The sequence below is a fragment of the Hyla sarda genome, chromosome 5, assembly GCF_029499605.1.
Source record: "Hyla sarda isolate aHylSar1 chromosome 5, aHylSar1.hap1, whole genome shotgun sequence".
Taxonomy (NCBI): domain Eukaryota; kingdom Metazoa; phylum Chordata; class Amphibia; order Anura; family Hylidae; genus Hyla; species Hyla sarda.
Genome location: NC_079193.1, coordinates 158,343,174 through 158,357,909, shown reverse-complemented (window position 1 = coordinate 158,357,909; position 14,736 = coordinate 158,343,174). Strand labels below are relative to the sequence as shown.

At 43.6% G+C, this 14,736-nt stretch overlaps 1 protein-coding gene across 1 annotated transcript in view; it reads right to left on the bottom strand.

The window, feature by feature from the left end:
- CNTNAP2 (contactin associated protein 2) overlaps positions 1-14,736 on the bottom strand; it is a 1,818,787-nt gene that overhangs the window by 801,108 nt on the left and 1,002,943 nt on the right. Inside the window, exon 9 of the mRNA XM_056520555.1 lies at positions 9,885-10,034. Coding sequence (XP_056376530.1) covers positions 9,885-10,034 — 150 coding nt within the window. The remainder of the gene's footprint in view (positions 1-9,884; positions 10,035-14,736) is intronic.

The following is a 14,736-nucleotide window of genomic DNA, read 5'->3' as shown; positions in this document are numbered from 1 at the left end:
ATGAGACGACCATATAGTGGCTGAATGACACAGCCTGAAGTTGGCGGCAGCAAGAGGAGACCATATGGTGGCTGAATGACACAGCCTGGAGCTGGCATCAGCATGAGAAGAACATATGATGGCAGAATGAGACAGCCTGGAGCTGGCATCAGTATGAGGAGACCATATGGTGGCAGTGTGAGACAGCCTAGAGCTGGCATCAGCATGAGGAGGACATGTGGTGGTTAATGTGTAGGGTCACTCTTTTTAACACGAGTAACACTTTTCTCGAAAAGGTGTAGGGCCCTACTCTCGCCCTAACAATTCCCTTCTTGGCAAGTGTTACTCGCCCTAAAAAGGGTGGCCCCACACAGGAAACTCTCCCTATTTCTACCTAAAAATCCTGGCAAATGGCAGTGTTTGTAGGAAGAAATAGGGAGAGGTTCCTGTGTGGGGCTTCCCTTTTTAGGTCGAGTAACACTTGCCAAGAAGGGAATTAATAATGTGAGAGTAGGGCCTTACAGGAGAAGTTTTTACCCCCACCGGTTACAATGGACTATAAGTTGTTCCCTTTCACCTTTTAGAGGTCTTTACATCATATCAATACTTGGTGGTATAGGTGGCACATGGTGTTTTTTGCACACCATTCCTTTTCTTAGATATAAAATAAATTGGGGTCCATATATTTTATCCTAAGAAAATTTAAGTTTAAGCTAATGCATATCCTTTCTGTAATACATTTGGCACTATCCATATTTGTGAAGTGTTGGTGTGGCACCATGGTCAATCTACTCTGATGCATCAGGCATTGGTGGGTGGAAATCCGGGCTGATCTATGCCTGATTCATCTTCACAAAGGTCAGTCTCTCCACATTTTTCGTGGACAGATGATTTCTCCTTGGGGTTAATATGGCCCCCGCCGCAGTAAACAACCGCTCTGATAACACACTACTGGCCGGGCAGGACAGCTTTTCCAGGGCAAATCAAGTTTGGCTCCCCAGAAGGTGTGTTAGCATGGGCATGTCAAGGTATGCCACCACATGCTGTTTCAGGTCCTGTTCCACGACTACCTGCTGCTGATGAGTTGCTTCACTATGCGGGTAAAGAAAGCTACTCATCAGTGACTGTGGACTCAGGCTGCTGCTGAATGAGCTGGTACTGCTCCTTCCACCCCATCCCTCCCCAGCAGCCATGGTGGTGGAAGGTGAGCGCAGACGGCCCCCTGAGTCAGACCTGCGAGAGGATGGAGCAGATAGGCATCGGCCAACTGACTATGTAGGATGTCTCTGTAGTAGTTCAGTTTGTCCTCCCTCTGAGTGGGTGTAAAAACGGCCCCCATCTTGAGGTCCAAAAAGATGGAGGGCCAGAAGTCATCCCGCTGTGCAAGGGACTTGGAGGGACTCCCTGCCTCCATCTCTACTGAATACTGCCACTGTGTGTTTGGGTCCTCTGTCTCATCTTCTTCATCACACTCTAGCTGCTCCTGCTCCTCCTCTCCTATCAAATGACTAGGAAAACTACCCATTTGGTGAAACCTAAACTGTGCTCCACTGTCCCCCTCCCCTTCCTCCTCCAGTTCATCCCCCAGAGGGCTCATGAGGCTGGGAGATGTAGGCGCCACGTCTCCAGTGCCCTGACCAGCCATTGTTTTAAACACGTGTTGTAGTAAATTAAGCAGTGGAATGATGTTGTTCATCCCGTAATCCTGGCGACTGACTAAAGGGCCTGAGCAAACGACAGGTGTCATGTATGAGCTGCCACTTGTCGACATTGAAGTTACACATGGGAGTCCCTCTATCCGCTTGGATCATCAAGAAATTGGTGATTGCTTTTCTCTGTTCATATAGTAGGTCCAACATATGGAGGGTGGAATTACAATATTTGGAAAGGTCGCAAATCCAACTATGTTGGGGGATGCTGTTCTGATGCTGCAGTTCAAGGAGGCAGCTTTGTGGTGTACGGGGGGCTGACGTGCATGCAAAGTTTCCTTCCCATTGTTAGGATGTCTTGCAGATGGGGGGAACACTTCAGAAAATGTGTGCCATGCAGGGCGCACGGCTCAGGCTTCCTTGTCGCAGCGCAGACAAGATGTTCTTCCTGTTGTCGGTCACCATGGTTCCCTTTTCCAGTTTTCGTGGAGTAAGCCATGATTTGATTTCTTGATGAATGACTTTTAGCAGTTCCTTCCTGTGTGACTCCGTTCGCCAAGGCAAACCATGTGAAGAACAGCGTGACACCGCCATGCCCTGCACACTTGGTATGCTGGAGGGACACTGAGACTTGTCCGTGCAGGGGAGGCTGAGGAGGCCTTGGAGGATAAGAAGGCAAGAAGCGGCGTGACCTGTCCAAGTTGCTGTTGCGGCTGTCCAGGAACCACATTCACCCATTGGGCCGTAAAGGACATGTATTGTCCCGGATCGCAGGCTCAAGGACTGGCCCACCTTCTGTTCCACAAAATTGTACAGGGCTGGTACTGCTTTTTTCGCAAATAAATTATGGCTTGGGACTCCCCATCTCGCCTTGGCACAAGCCAACAGTTCTCTGACAGGTTCAAAGTCCATAACTTAAAAAGAGAGGGACTGCAGCACCAGCAACTTAGAGATGAGCAAAATCAGCTTCTGTGCCTTTGGATGAGTGGGTGCATACTGTTGTCTCTTGGATATGGCTTTGGTCCAATGGATTGCTGGCGGAATGACTGACTCGAAGTAGGAGGAGCAGGAGCATCTGGAGCGACAGAAGATGATTATGACAGACAGCTACCTTCGGCTGAGGTGATGCAGCCTTTGCTGGCTGAAACAGGGAGCGGCGTGCCACTGGGTGATGCAGCAGGCTGGACCACCACATCGGAGCTACGGTTCTCCCAGGCCGATTTAAGGTGATGCTGCATATATTGATGCAGGGCCGTGGTGCAAACATTGGGACCCTGGCCATGCTTCACCTTCTACTGACATATCTTGCATGTGACCATGTTAACCTCCTCTGGATGGTTGATGAAAAACTGCCACACTGTCGAGTAGCTGATTTTCCTACAAAAGTCTTCACTGATTGACAGCTCCTGCCGCCAGGTGGTCTACTGACGGCTGTCACACCCCTCCCTTGCATTGAGGGGGCAGGGTGTGATGTCACATGGGGGCGGAAGTCATGATGTCACAAAACTCCGGCCCCGTGGTCTTAATGATTTAAACTCGGAGCCTCCAGCGCTGCGGAGAGCTCACAAAGGTGGGTGCTGAATGAGAGATTGCAGGGGTCCCCAGCGGCGGGACCCTCGCAATCAGACATCTTATCCCCTATCCTTTCAATAGGGATAAGATGTCTTAGGGCTGGAGAACCCTTTAAAGACTTTAACAGGAACAAAATGTTACACCACTTAGATGTACATACGTGGTATAAGGGGAGTACAATATGCTCCACTATACTTATAACAGTATTTGTCTACAACAGCAGCAGGTGTGTACTTTTGTCTGACCTTTCACAGTAACTAGGCTCTTATGACTTTAACAGGAACAAAATGGTACACCATGTTGATGTACGTACATGGCATGCACTTATGAGGGGAGTACAATATGCTTCACTATGCTTAAAACAGTATTTGTCTACAACAGCAGCATGTGTGTAATTTCCTGGCCTTTCACAGTAACTAGGCCCTTAAGACTTTAACAGGAACAAAATGGTACATCACCTATGTAGGCACAGGTTACACTTAATAGAGGACAATACGCTCCACTACGCAACCTGTATTAGGCACTAATAGCTGGTGACTGTGGCTTTTAGTACTCTGCTCACCCTAACTGGCTGGCTACTATTAGATTTTCAGTTGTTGTACACGCCAGTGCTGCAGCACACAGTCGCTGTGTACTAGACCTAAAATTGCACTTTCTCAATCTCTCTCCCTTCCCTATGAGTGCTTCTAGGCTGGATTTGGTCTTGAGGTGTATCGCTGCTGTAATACAGCCAAAATTGCACTTTCTCTCTCAATTTCTCTCCCTTCCCTATCAGTGCTTCTAGCCTGGATTTGGGCTTGAGTTGAATCGCTGCTGTAATACACCCAAAATTGCACTTTCTCTCTCATTCTCTCTCCCTTTCCTATCAGTGCTTCTAGGCTGGATTTGGGCTTGAGGTGAATCGCTGCTGTAAAAATGCTTTTCTGTGCAACACACACTGCTTTCTGTCCCTCTCTCTCAGCAATAGAACACTGTCATCCCACCTACTCGTGTTCCTTCCTTCCCAGCGTTCCTTGCTCCGCCTTCTTAGAAGCCGCCTTCTTAGATGCCCTGGAGCCTGGACCGCACTAAATGGAGTTTAATTAAGCGATTTGTCTTATTTGATTAGCTCATCCATAATACTGACCTCTCTGGTTGTTCTGGAGTATCCCTGCTGAAGGGCTCCTGAGGTCACAAATCCCTGCCCCTAGAATTTGTTTGACAGGCACAAAAAACACTTTAAAGCCTTCCAAAAAACATGAACATTTTGGAGATAATTCCATTACCTCTCTGCTCCTATATCACACTGAAAAAGGGCCAGGAAGCTAGAATTTCTGGTAGCGTCCAATTACTCATAGTCAACTACGATTTCCCAGAATAATGGTAAAATCATTTATTGTTGGCTTCTTTACCCTGCAGAGCCACTACTTTCTTAGTGAGGAAAAGGCCACTGATAACCATAAAATCTCAGGTGTAAAGAACCTACAATACAGCTTCACATATCTCAGAATCCTGAATCCTTGTGTATATGACATAGAATGTTGGGATAGTAAGAGTAATTGAGGTTATCTGCTGTGAATTTAAGCTTTAACCTTTAGTAGCATTAATGTTTTACAACTGTTGAATGTGCATCATAGAATTGTCTCTTAGCTAGAGTTAGATTTATCACAATGGACCATATTCAGTTTTCTGCAGACCCTTATAATCTGGAGAGCCTATGAATGATTAAAGAAATACATTGGCTGTTTCTATGTAAGCATCTCATATAACAGAGAGCTATTTCCAGAGTTTTATCCTTATGAATGTTATATCCCTGTTGCAAAAACTGTTGTTAAAAAATTAGGGAAATTGTCCACAGGGGACTGAAGAAGGGCTCATCGTGTTTATAAGTAATGATGAGCAAATTTATTTAGGATTTAATGGACATTGCTAATTTGTTTCTACACTCCATGAGCCAAGTGCAGAGCAATATATAGCATTGACACTTACCTCCATTGGCCATTCAGTAAACAGCAATGTACAGCACTTCACCATTTACTGCATAAGAGCATGGACTCTTAAAATGAATCCTTACTCACTATGGGGTTTTTTCCTCAAGATTACAAGGTACGCAAGATTGTGACACTCAATTTCTGTATTGCCTGGGAATTGCACCTTTTGGACCTGAGCTTGAAATGACAGGATAACCTGCTTTATTGGGGGTGTCCTCTAGTCACCATTAAATGGTTACTAGAGGCAGCAGAGCAAGACATTATCTCGATCTGATAGAAACGGGGAACTGTAAGTATAATCTCAAACCAAATATAGTACCAAAAAAATAAATCATATCCAAAGAAATCCTATTTTTTCTTTATAAAATGTTGAATAAATCAAATGTATTATTTATAAGTATATGGGAAATCATTTTGAATCTATTTCTTACAAGGTTCTGAAAGGATTAGGGAAGATGTTGAAATGTTTTACTTTCTTGTAGCACCATCAAAGGGAAAATCAAGCCTTCCATGGTACCCAGGTAAATATACTGTATGTGCTATCCTTGTGATTAACAATTCATGGTAACTTAAAATGCCTAACTGGGGTATATTTTAATAGATTATTAGCCATAAATGGTGCACTCGAGACAGAGTACTACATAGACTTTCTATGATTTGGAGGTTACCACTTTAGCGCAGTAGCCTGGACAAGAGAGTGTGGCTTGTTGGTTTCCTCCTTCCACACAGCACATAATTCCTCCCTAGATATACACGGGTTCTAGAGCCTAGCTTGGTTATAAAACAAAAAACACTATGTTACAATCTGCATAACAAAATTATGAGTGCCCTGCAAGAAGGATCTTTTTGGTCAAATAAGTATGAGGAGTAGAACTGTAGCTCAATTCATGTTCACACTGGATCAATTAAATATTCAGGTAGAAATATCTTTTAAATACCATGTCGTTAAGATAATGCAAATCACAACTCTATAAGAAAGTACAACATAGTCTAGTTTTAAGACTCCAGAGAATGAATATTGATTCAAACTTTTCAAAACCTGCAGTCAAGTATTTTATTTTATTTTTTATAACAGAGCTACATTGTATAGGGTGTTATGCCATTTTAAATTATTAATTCATTTTTCAAAGCTTAAACAAGTAGTTGTCAATTTTCTCTTCAGGACACTGAGCAAGAATAGACCTGGTGACAGTAACAAAATATTTCATCTCTTTGCATACTCTGCAGGTGCTTTCATCTACATGTAAATGCTGTTATTTTTGTGTCCCAATCTGAAGAGCATTCATCTAAGGAAATAGTTAAGACATATTTCACAAAAAGAAATTACAATAGTCTGGCAGGCCTTACTTTATTATGTATCAGAATGGAAAATATGGTTCTGTATTTGGGAATACATTGTCTCTTTCTTTTCTGTATTAAAATATTCTAAGCACAGAAAAATGTTCCATATTTTTATTCCATTTCTAATTAAAGGGAGCCAAGGTGGAGGCTTAAATTAAATACATTGCATACATGTCTAGGTCTACATCTAGTCCAATCTAGCGTAAATCCTACAGAGGTTTTTGTGGGGTTAATTTATATAATTTGTATTAAATCACTTAAGTAATTTGGTAATTTTAACCTATCTAATATTTTCATATTCTGTATTGTATCTTGATCTTCTTTGCATTTTATCTAGGACAACATATATTTCTCATCCTGTTATCCAATTTATACTTTACTTGCCTCCCCAACCCCTAAATATGTCAAACATCTAAAACATACCATGAGGTCATGTTTGGGCATTGTGCAACAGTCACCTTGCAGTTGGGCACCAGATTCACTATGAATGATACTGTCATCAGTCTAATGTCAATGTAATTTAGGGACTGAGGTTGTCACTCTTCATTGAACAAAAGAAACCTACCTTATGGCTATGCTGAGGTCAGCACCAAACAAAAAGGGTCTGAGGAATAAAACCTGTGAATTGGTGAAAGGGTAATGGGCACCCACGGCATACTGGCTTGCATGAAAAGCAAGGTTAGCCTATCTGGTCTTAAAGAAATGCTACTGTTGCACAATTTGCTGAAAAGGTTAATGCTGGCTATGACAGAAATGTGTCAGAACACATGATGCATTGCAAATTGCTGCACAAGGGGCTGTGTTATGCGGAGTAATAAAAGTGCCCATATTGATCCCTGTCCACCACCAAATCCCTGGAATGTGTTGGAAAATAGCCTGATCCATGGAGGTCTTACCTCAACTTACAGTTTTTTTTGCTAATGTATTGGTGCCAGATACAAGATACCCTCAAAGATTTTGTGGAGTTCATTCCTTGATAGGTCAGACCTAATTTATCAGCACAACACGGACATACATAGGTGGCTTTAATGCAATGACCAATTGTTGTATACATACACACTATTGCGCTATTGGCAAAAGGTTTCAGTTTTGCAACAAAGATTGGAAATGTAGGCTTAATTGTTTTAGTCCATTAAATGAAGGCACACAAAGCCTGTTTACTGATAAATCTGTTCTTGTCAAGTAGTCAGTAGACAGTAGTAAGCACCCCTGTCAAAGGAGTGTGTATGTAATCACCATTTACTGTACAGAAGCAAGGACTCCTGCTATTTAACAGTCCCTCCTCCTGTATATAGTTCCCATGGTATCTAAACCAATTGGGTGCCAAGGAACCCATGTCCTGTACACGATAAAGGTGGAGGGAGATTTGGAGTGAAATAAGTTTGGAATGAGCCAATTAGCTCATCTCTAACTGCAAGAGATCAGGGTATATACATGTGTCCTTTCCTATCTCAAAAATTAACATATCATGAGTTATCCAATATGATGTGAGATACTAATATTCCCAGACAGCATGCTTTCATGACTCTGTCACTAGATATAAATTCTATGATAGTCTACGCGTGGCACCAGGTGATTGTTATGCATTAATGCCTTTTGTGTGTTTTGATAGCATGTTATGATATTGTGTTGACTTGGTTGCTTGAGAAATTGGAGTCCTTAATCTAATTGGTAAGTGTGTAGATACATGCATCAATCATTGATTAGACAAATTGTCTACAAATGAAAAAAAAAATGAAATCAGTATTGATAACTTCCCAAAGAGTTGGTGTCCTGTTAAGATTACTTGACTAGCACAACAGGCAGTCCTGAAAAAATTCTAATTCAAATACATTTTATTTGCACATACAGGGGACTGAAGGGGACTGCTGCTAAAGAAGGATCTACAAGTTATTAAAATCAAGGGTTTACTGACTTTCTTCCTACATGGTTAATTCAATGTTCTGAATAAAAAAGACATAAGCAGAACAGGCTTAATTGTCTCTTCTTTAGTTTTTCTACTTTAAGCAGAACCCTATCTTTACACGAGTTGTCTAAGAAGATGCATATACGCACATGCATTTAATAGACAATGTACATTAAACCTCTATTTTAAAGTTGTTTAAATGACTCTATCTACTATTTACAATTGTATCATGGAGGGTATTTAATTGTATTAAATGTCAAAGTAACTTTTTTTCTATCTTGACACAATTTATTTTAAAGGGGTCATCCAGGAATAGAAAAACACAGCTAATTTCTTTCAAAAACAGTTCCATGTCTGTCTCCAGGATGGTTGTGGTTTTACATCTTGGCTCCATTCACTTCAATAGAACTGAGCTGCAGAACCACACCCAACCTGGAGACAGGCGGGGAGTGATATTTGATTTAAAAAATGAAAAATAGCTCTGTTTTTCTATTCCTGAATAACCCTTTTAACATACAAAAGAAAATAATGTGAAATTATTTCATTCAATTGGATGAAATATATTTGGGCAAAAGGAAAATTTAAAAACATAAAATAAGCATAAAATATCAACTTAATGCATATCTTGTGAACAAATTCTTTAGCACTAGGTGGCACAGTGACAAAGCTAAAGCATAATAGTAGCCACCACATAGTAAGGTTAAAGACAGTTTTCAAGTATTGGTTTTTAGCTTATACAGTATAAATTAGTTGACAACAACTAATAGTAATAATGCATAATAAATGTCAATTGTATATGTCCCATCATGTTAAAACAAGTAATAAATATTTGCTTTCCCCAAAAAATATAACTTTTATTCTTTTGACATCACTTTACAACTGTCAAATAAACATTTCATAGATTTCTTATCATAGAAATGTGGCAGAATATAGAATCTGTCATTTTCCTTTCCACACTAAGCTCCTACAAGGCCCCCAAAGCTTCACAGGGGGGTGACACTGCAGGTCCAATGTAATCCATAGCCTAAGAGAATCTCTCCCAATTGAAACAAAATAGTCTGCATAAAGTCAGAGGGACACAGAGTTCTATCAAATCTCAGCACATATACTGAATATCATTATAACTATGTACGGTAAGTAATAAAGCCAGAATGTGAGCTGATGTTTCATATATGTGAAATCACAATCTCTGCATATGCATTAGGATATATTCACACATACAGTATCCTGTACATATTTGATGCACAGGATTTGAAGCAGTGTTAAGTCAATTAGTTTAGATGAAATCTGCAACTTCAAATCCTGTGAATCAAACATGCATGGGATGGTGTACGTGTAAATATACCCTTAGGGTAGGGTTACATGTGCTGTATTTTACTGCATATATGCTGCTTATTTTGCTACCCATTGAAGTCAATTGGTAGCAAAATCAGCCGCAGCAAAAATAAATCAATAAAAAAATCTTACCTCCAAAAAAATAATGACTTCCAGTTCGGAATTGAAGTGGACTATTTGTTTTAACTGATGAAGCTTCATCACCATCAATAGTTAACATGGCAGAGTTCTCCTCAGCTGTAAATCGTACTTCATGCCATTGTCCATCATTGAGGTTAGAGCCTGTGAATGAAATGGTAAATCATATGAAAATAAACTTCAATACTAATAGGTTATTGGGGAGAAAATAAATGCACAAACCGCACTTAAACCATCAAAACATGTAAAAAAAAAATTGGAAGAATGTAATCCTTTAACATAGTACTTTTTTTTAAATACTTTTGTTAAATACAGGTAAATAAATTGTAGATTGTGTCTTTGTATTGTCTAATGCATTGATTTAATGCACAATATATATATATATATATATATATATATATATATATATATATATATATATACATTTTTTTTATCTTATTTATACATTTTTTTCCCCAAACCTCTTGGTTTAAGTAACTTTTCAGCCGAAGGAACAGCCTCACCATTCATTGTCTATGGCAGTGTTTCCAAAATAGTATGTATCCAGCTGTTGCAAAACTACAACTCCCAGCCTTTGGCTGTCTGGGCATGCTCGGAGTTGTAGTTCTGCAACAGCTGCGGGCACACACTGGTCTAAGGAGCTACTGAAGGAAGCAGAGCACTGTACTTATCTCTGGTAGCTCTATAGACAATGAATGGAGCAGTTGTGTTCAAGAGCAGCTACTCAATTCAAAACAAAGAAGTCAGAGCCACTTTCTCAAGAACACAGAAGCTCCCACGGTCTGATCAGCTTTTGGTGGATCCGCTCATAAATGTTGTGAGGTTACCATAACACTGTGCTAGCTTTTTGTGAACCAGTATTTCCTGTTTGACTTTTCTTTTTTTGACTACAAATCCCATGATTCCATTTTCCTCCCTCCCACACATCAGCCATCCCACCCATTGAGACATAAATGAGCTGCATCCATTCAAAAGACCTGTGATTTTCAATCAGGGTGCCTACAGCTGTTGCATTAGTTGCAGATTGATCTCTTTCCCACCAAGCAATCGCTCCACCTATTGAAGCAGACAGGCTCCCTGTCATCAGCTGACTAGTGAGTCAGGTCTCGGCCGCATTGCAACTTGGGAAAAATCTGAGACAACTGTCATTTTGTATGCTGTTAAAAATATATATTGGGGTGAAAATCACATAAGAATTGTAAGAAAACCATCACAAACAGGTACAGGCTGTTACGCCGAGCGCTCCGGGTCCCCGCTCCTCCCCGGAGCGCTCGCTTCACTCTCACTACCGCAGCGCTCCGGGCAGCTCCACTGACCCGGTGCGCTGCGATACTGTCTCCAGCCGGGATGCGATTCGCGATGCGGGTGGCGCCCGCTCGCGATGCACATCCCGGCCCCCGTACCTGACTCGCTCTCCGTCTGTCCTGTCCCGGCGCGCGCGGCCCCGCTCCCTAGGGCGCGCGCGCCGGGTCTCTGCGATTTAAAGGGCCACTGCGCCGCTGATTGGCGCAGTGGTTCCAATTAGTGTGTTCACCTGTGCACTCCCTATTTATACCTCACTTCCCCTTCACTCCCTCGCCGGATCTTGTTGCCATTGTGCCAGTGAAAGCGTTCCCTTGTGTGTTCCTAGCTTGTGTTCCAGACCTTCTGCCGTTGCCCCTGACTACGATCCTTGCTGCCTGCCCCGACCTTCTGCTACGTCCGACCTTGCTTCTGTCTACTCCCTTGTACCGCGCCTATCTTCAGCAGCCAGAGAGGTTGAGCCGTTGCTAGTGGATACGACCTGGTCACTACCGCCGCAGCAAGACCATCCCGCTTTGCGGCGGGCTCTGGTGAAAACCAGTAGTGACTTAGAACCGGTCCACTAGCACGGTCCACGCCAATCCCTCTCTGGCACAGAGGATCCACCTCCTGCCAGCCGGCATCGTGACAATTTCTAATACAGTCTGTATTATATGAATGGACTGCTGCCATGTTCAGCACTCTCTAGCCCATGAGAAAAATATTCTGTTAATGGTGCTAGTAGGGGAACAGAGAATTTTATTTCGATGCACTTTTGCTTACAATCAGCATTGGTCCTGAAAGAGATTCTGTTGAAAGCATAATTTTAACGGGATTGCTTGAAAAAATGAAGTTTCCTAATGTAATATTAAAAGTGGCTCCAAAGTGGAACTTCAAATCAGTAAGTAAATTGAAAGGAACAGAAGCAAGGAGTTCAGTGGGAAGGTTTCTTTATGATATCTATCTGGCAAAACAATTTTTTGTACACATTTTTCGTCTTCACGGCTTGCCCACGCAGATCGTCTCGGATAGAGGCGTCCAATTCGTGTCAAAATTCTGGAGGGCTCTCTGTAAACAACTCAAGATTAAATTAAACTTTTCCTCTGCATATCACCCTCAATCCAATGGGCAAGTGGAAAGAATTAACCAGGTCCTGGGTGATTATTTACGCCATTTTGTTTCCTCCCGCCAGGATGACTGGGCAGATCTTCTACCATGGGCCGAATTCTCGTATAACTTCAGAGTCTCTGAATCTTCCTCCAAATCCCCATTTTTCGTGGTGTACGGCCGTCACCCTCTTCCCCCCCTCCCTACTCCCTTGCCCTCTGGTTTGCCCGCTGTAGATGAAGTGACTCGTGATCTTTCCACCATATGGAAAGAGACCCAAAATTCTCTTTTACAGGCTTCATCTCGCATGAAAAAGTTTTCCGATAAGAAAAGAAGAGCTCCCCCCATTTTTGCTCCCGGAGACAAGGTATGGCTCTCCGCTAAATATGTCCGCTTTCGTGTCCCCAGTTACAAACTGGGACCACGCTATCTTGGTCCTTTCAAAGTCTTGTGCCAAATTAATCCTGTCTCTTACAAACTTCTTCTTCCTCCTTCTCTTCGTATTCCTAATGCCTTTCATGTCTCTCTTCTTAAACCACTCATCATCAACCGTTTCTCTCCCAAGTTAGTTTCTCCCACTCCTGTCTCCGGTTCTTCTGACGTCTTCTCAGTGAAAGAGATACTGGCCTCCAAGACGGTCAGAGGAAAAAGGTTCTTTTTGGTGGATTGGGAGGGCTGTGGACCTGAAGAGAGATCCTGGGAACCTGAGGACAACATCCTAGACAAAAGTCTGCTCCTCAGGTTCCCAGGCTCTAAGAAGAGGGGGAGACCCAAGGGGGGGGGTACTGTTACGCCGAGCGCTCCGGGTCCCCGCTCCTCCCCGGAGCGCTCGCTTCACTCTCACTACCGCAGCGCTCCGGGCAGCTCCACTGACCCGGTGCGCTGCGATACCGTCTCCAGCCGGGATGCGATTCGCGATGCGGGTGGCGCCCGCTCGCGATGCACATCCCGGCCCCCGTACCTGACTCGCTCTCCGTCTGTCCTGTCCCGGCGCGCGCGGCCCCGCTCCCTAGGGCGCGCGTGCGCCGGGTCTCTGCGATTTAAAGGGCCACTGCGCCGCTGATTGGCGCAGTGGTTCCAATTAGTGTGTTCACCTGTGCACTCCCTATTTATACCTCACTTCCCCTTCACTCCCTCGCCGGATCTTGTTGCCATTGTGCCAGTGAAAGCGTTCCCTTGTGTGTTCCTAGCTTGTGTTCCAGACCTTCTGCCGTTGCCCCTGACTACGATCCTTGCTGCCTGCCCCGACCTTCTGCTACGTCCGACCTTGCTTCTGTCTACTCCCTTGTACCGCGCCTATCTTCAGCAGCCAGAGAGGTTGAGCCGTTGCTAGTGGATACGACCTGGTCACTACCGCCGCAGCAAGACCATCCCGCTTTGCGGCGGGCTCTGGTGAAAACCAGTAGTGACTTAGAACCGGTCCACTAGCACGGTCCACGCCAATCCCTCTCTGGCACAGAGGATCCACCTCCTGCCAGCCGGCATCGTGACACAGGCACTATATTATGAACTATACTAACTTTACAGCCCCTGTAGCAACCTGGAATACCCCTTTAACACAGCTGACCCATCCTCAGGAACTATATGCATTATTTAAAGGGGTACTCCGGTGCTTAGACATCTTATCCCTCATCCAAAGACGTCACACGCCGCCCGCCCTGTAGTCGCCGGTAATCAGACCCAGAGCGAACACGCTCCGGGTCTGATTACCGGCGACTACAGGGCGGTGTGTGACATCACACCTCCGCCCCCATATGACGTCACGCTCCGCTCCTCAATGCAAGCCTACGGGAGGGGCGTGGTAGCTGTCATGCCCCCTCCCATAGACTTGCATTGAGGGGCGGAGCGTGACATCACACGGGGGCGCCCTGTAGCCGCCGGTAATCAGACCCGGAGCAAACACGCTCCGGGGACTGATTACAAACGGGGTGCCGCATGCAAGATCACAGGGGTCCCCAGCGGCGGGACTCCCATGATCAGGCATCTTATCCCCTATCCTTTGGATAGGGGATAAGATGTCTAAGCACCGGAGTACCCCTTTAAGTGAGCATCCTTTTGAATATTGGTCAAACAATTGTTCCTAAGAAGGTTTCTTTCTGATGGTTTCCCTGTATAAAAGTCCACGTGATCATCTAAAAATTGATCTAATGCTTGTCTGTGCTGCAGACAACAAGCAACTGAGTTATTGTTTGGAGAGCTATTCACGCCTGGCAATAGGCTTAGGTAAAGACTATTTTTAATAAGTGCCAACCAACATGATATATTGCTGACCGGCATTTATAACAAATGAAATCTGTCTGTGTTAAAGGACTTTGGGGGACATTTATCATTAGGTGTCTATTGTAGACACAGATCTACCCCTTTACACTCCTGTCTAATTTACACTCTTGCTCAGAATTTACTAAGGCTGTGTCCTGCTTTGATAAATCTTGTGCAAATATAGAAAAGCCCCCCTCGC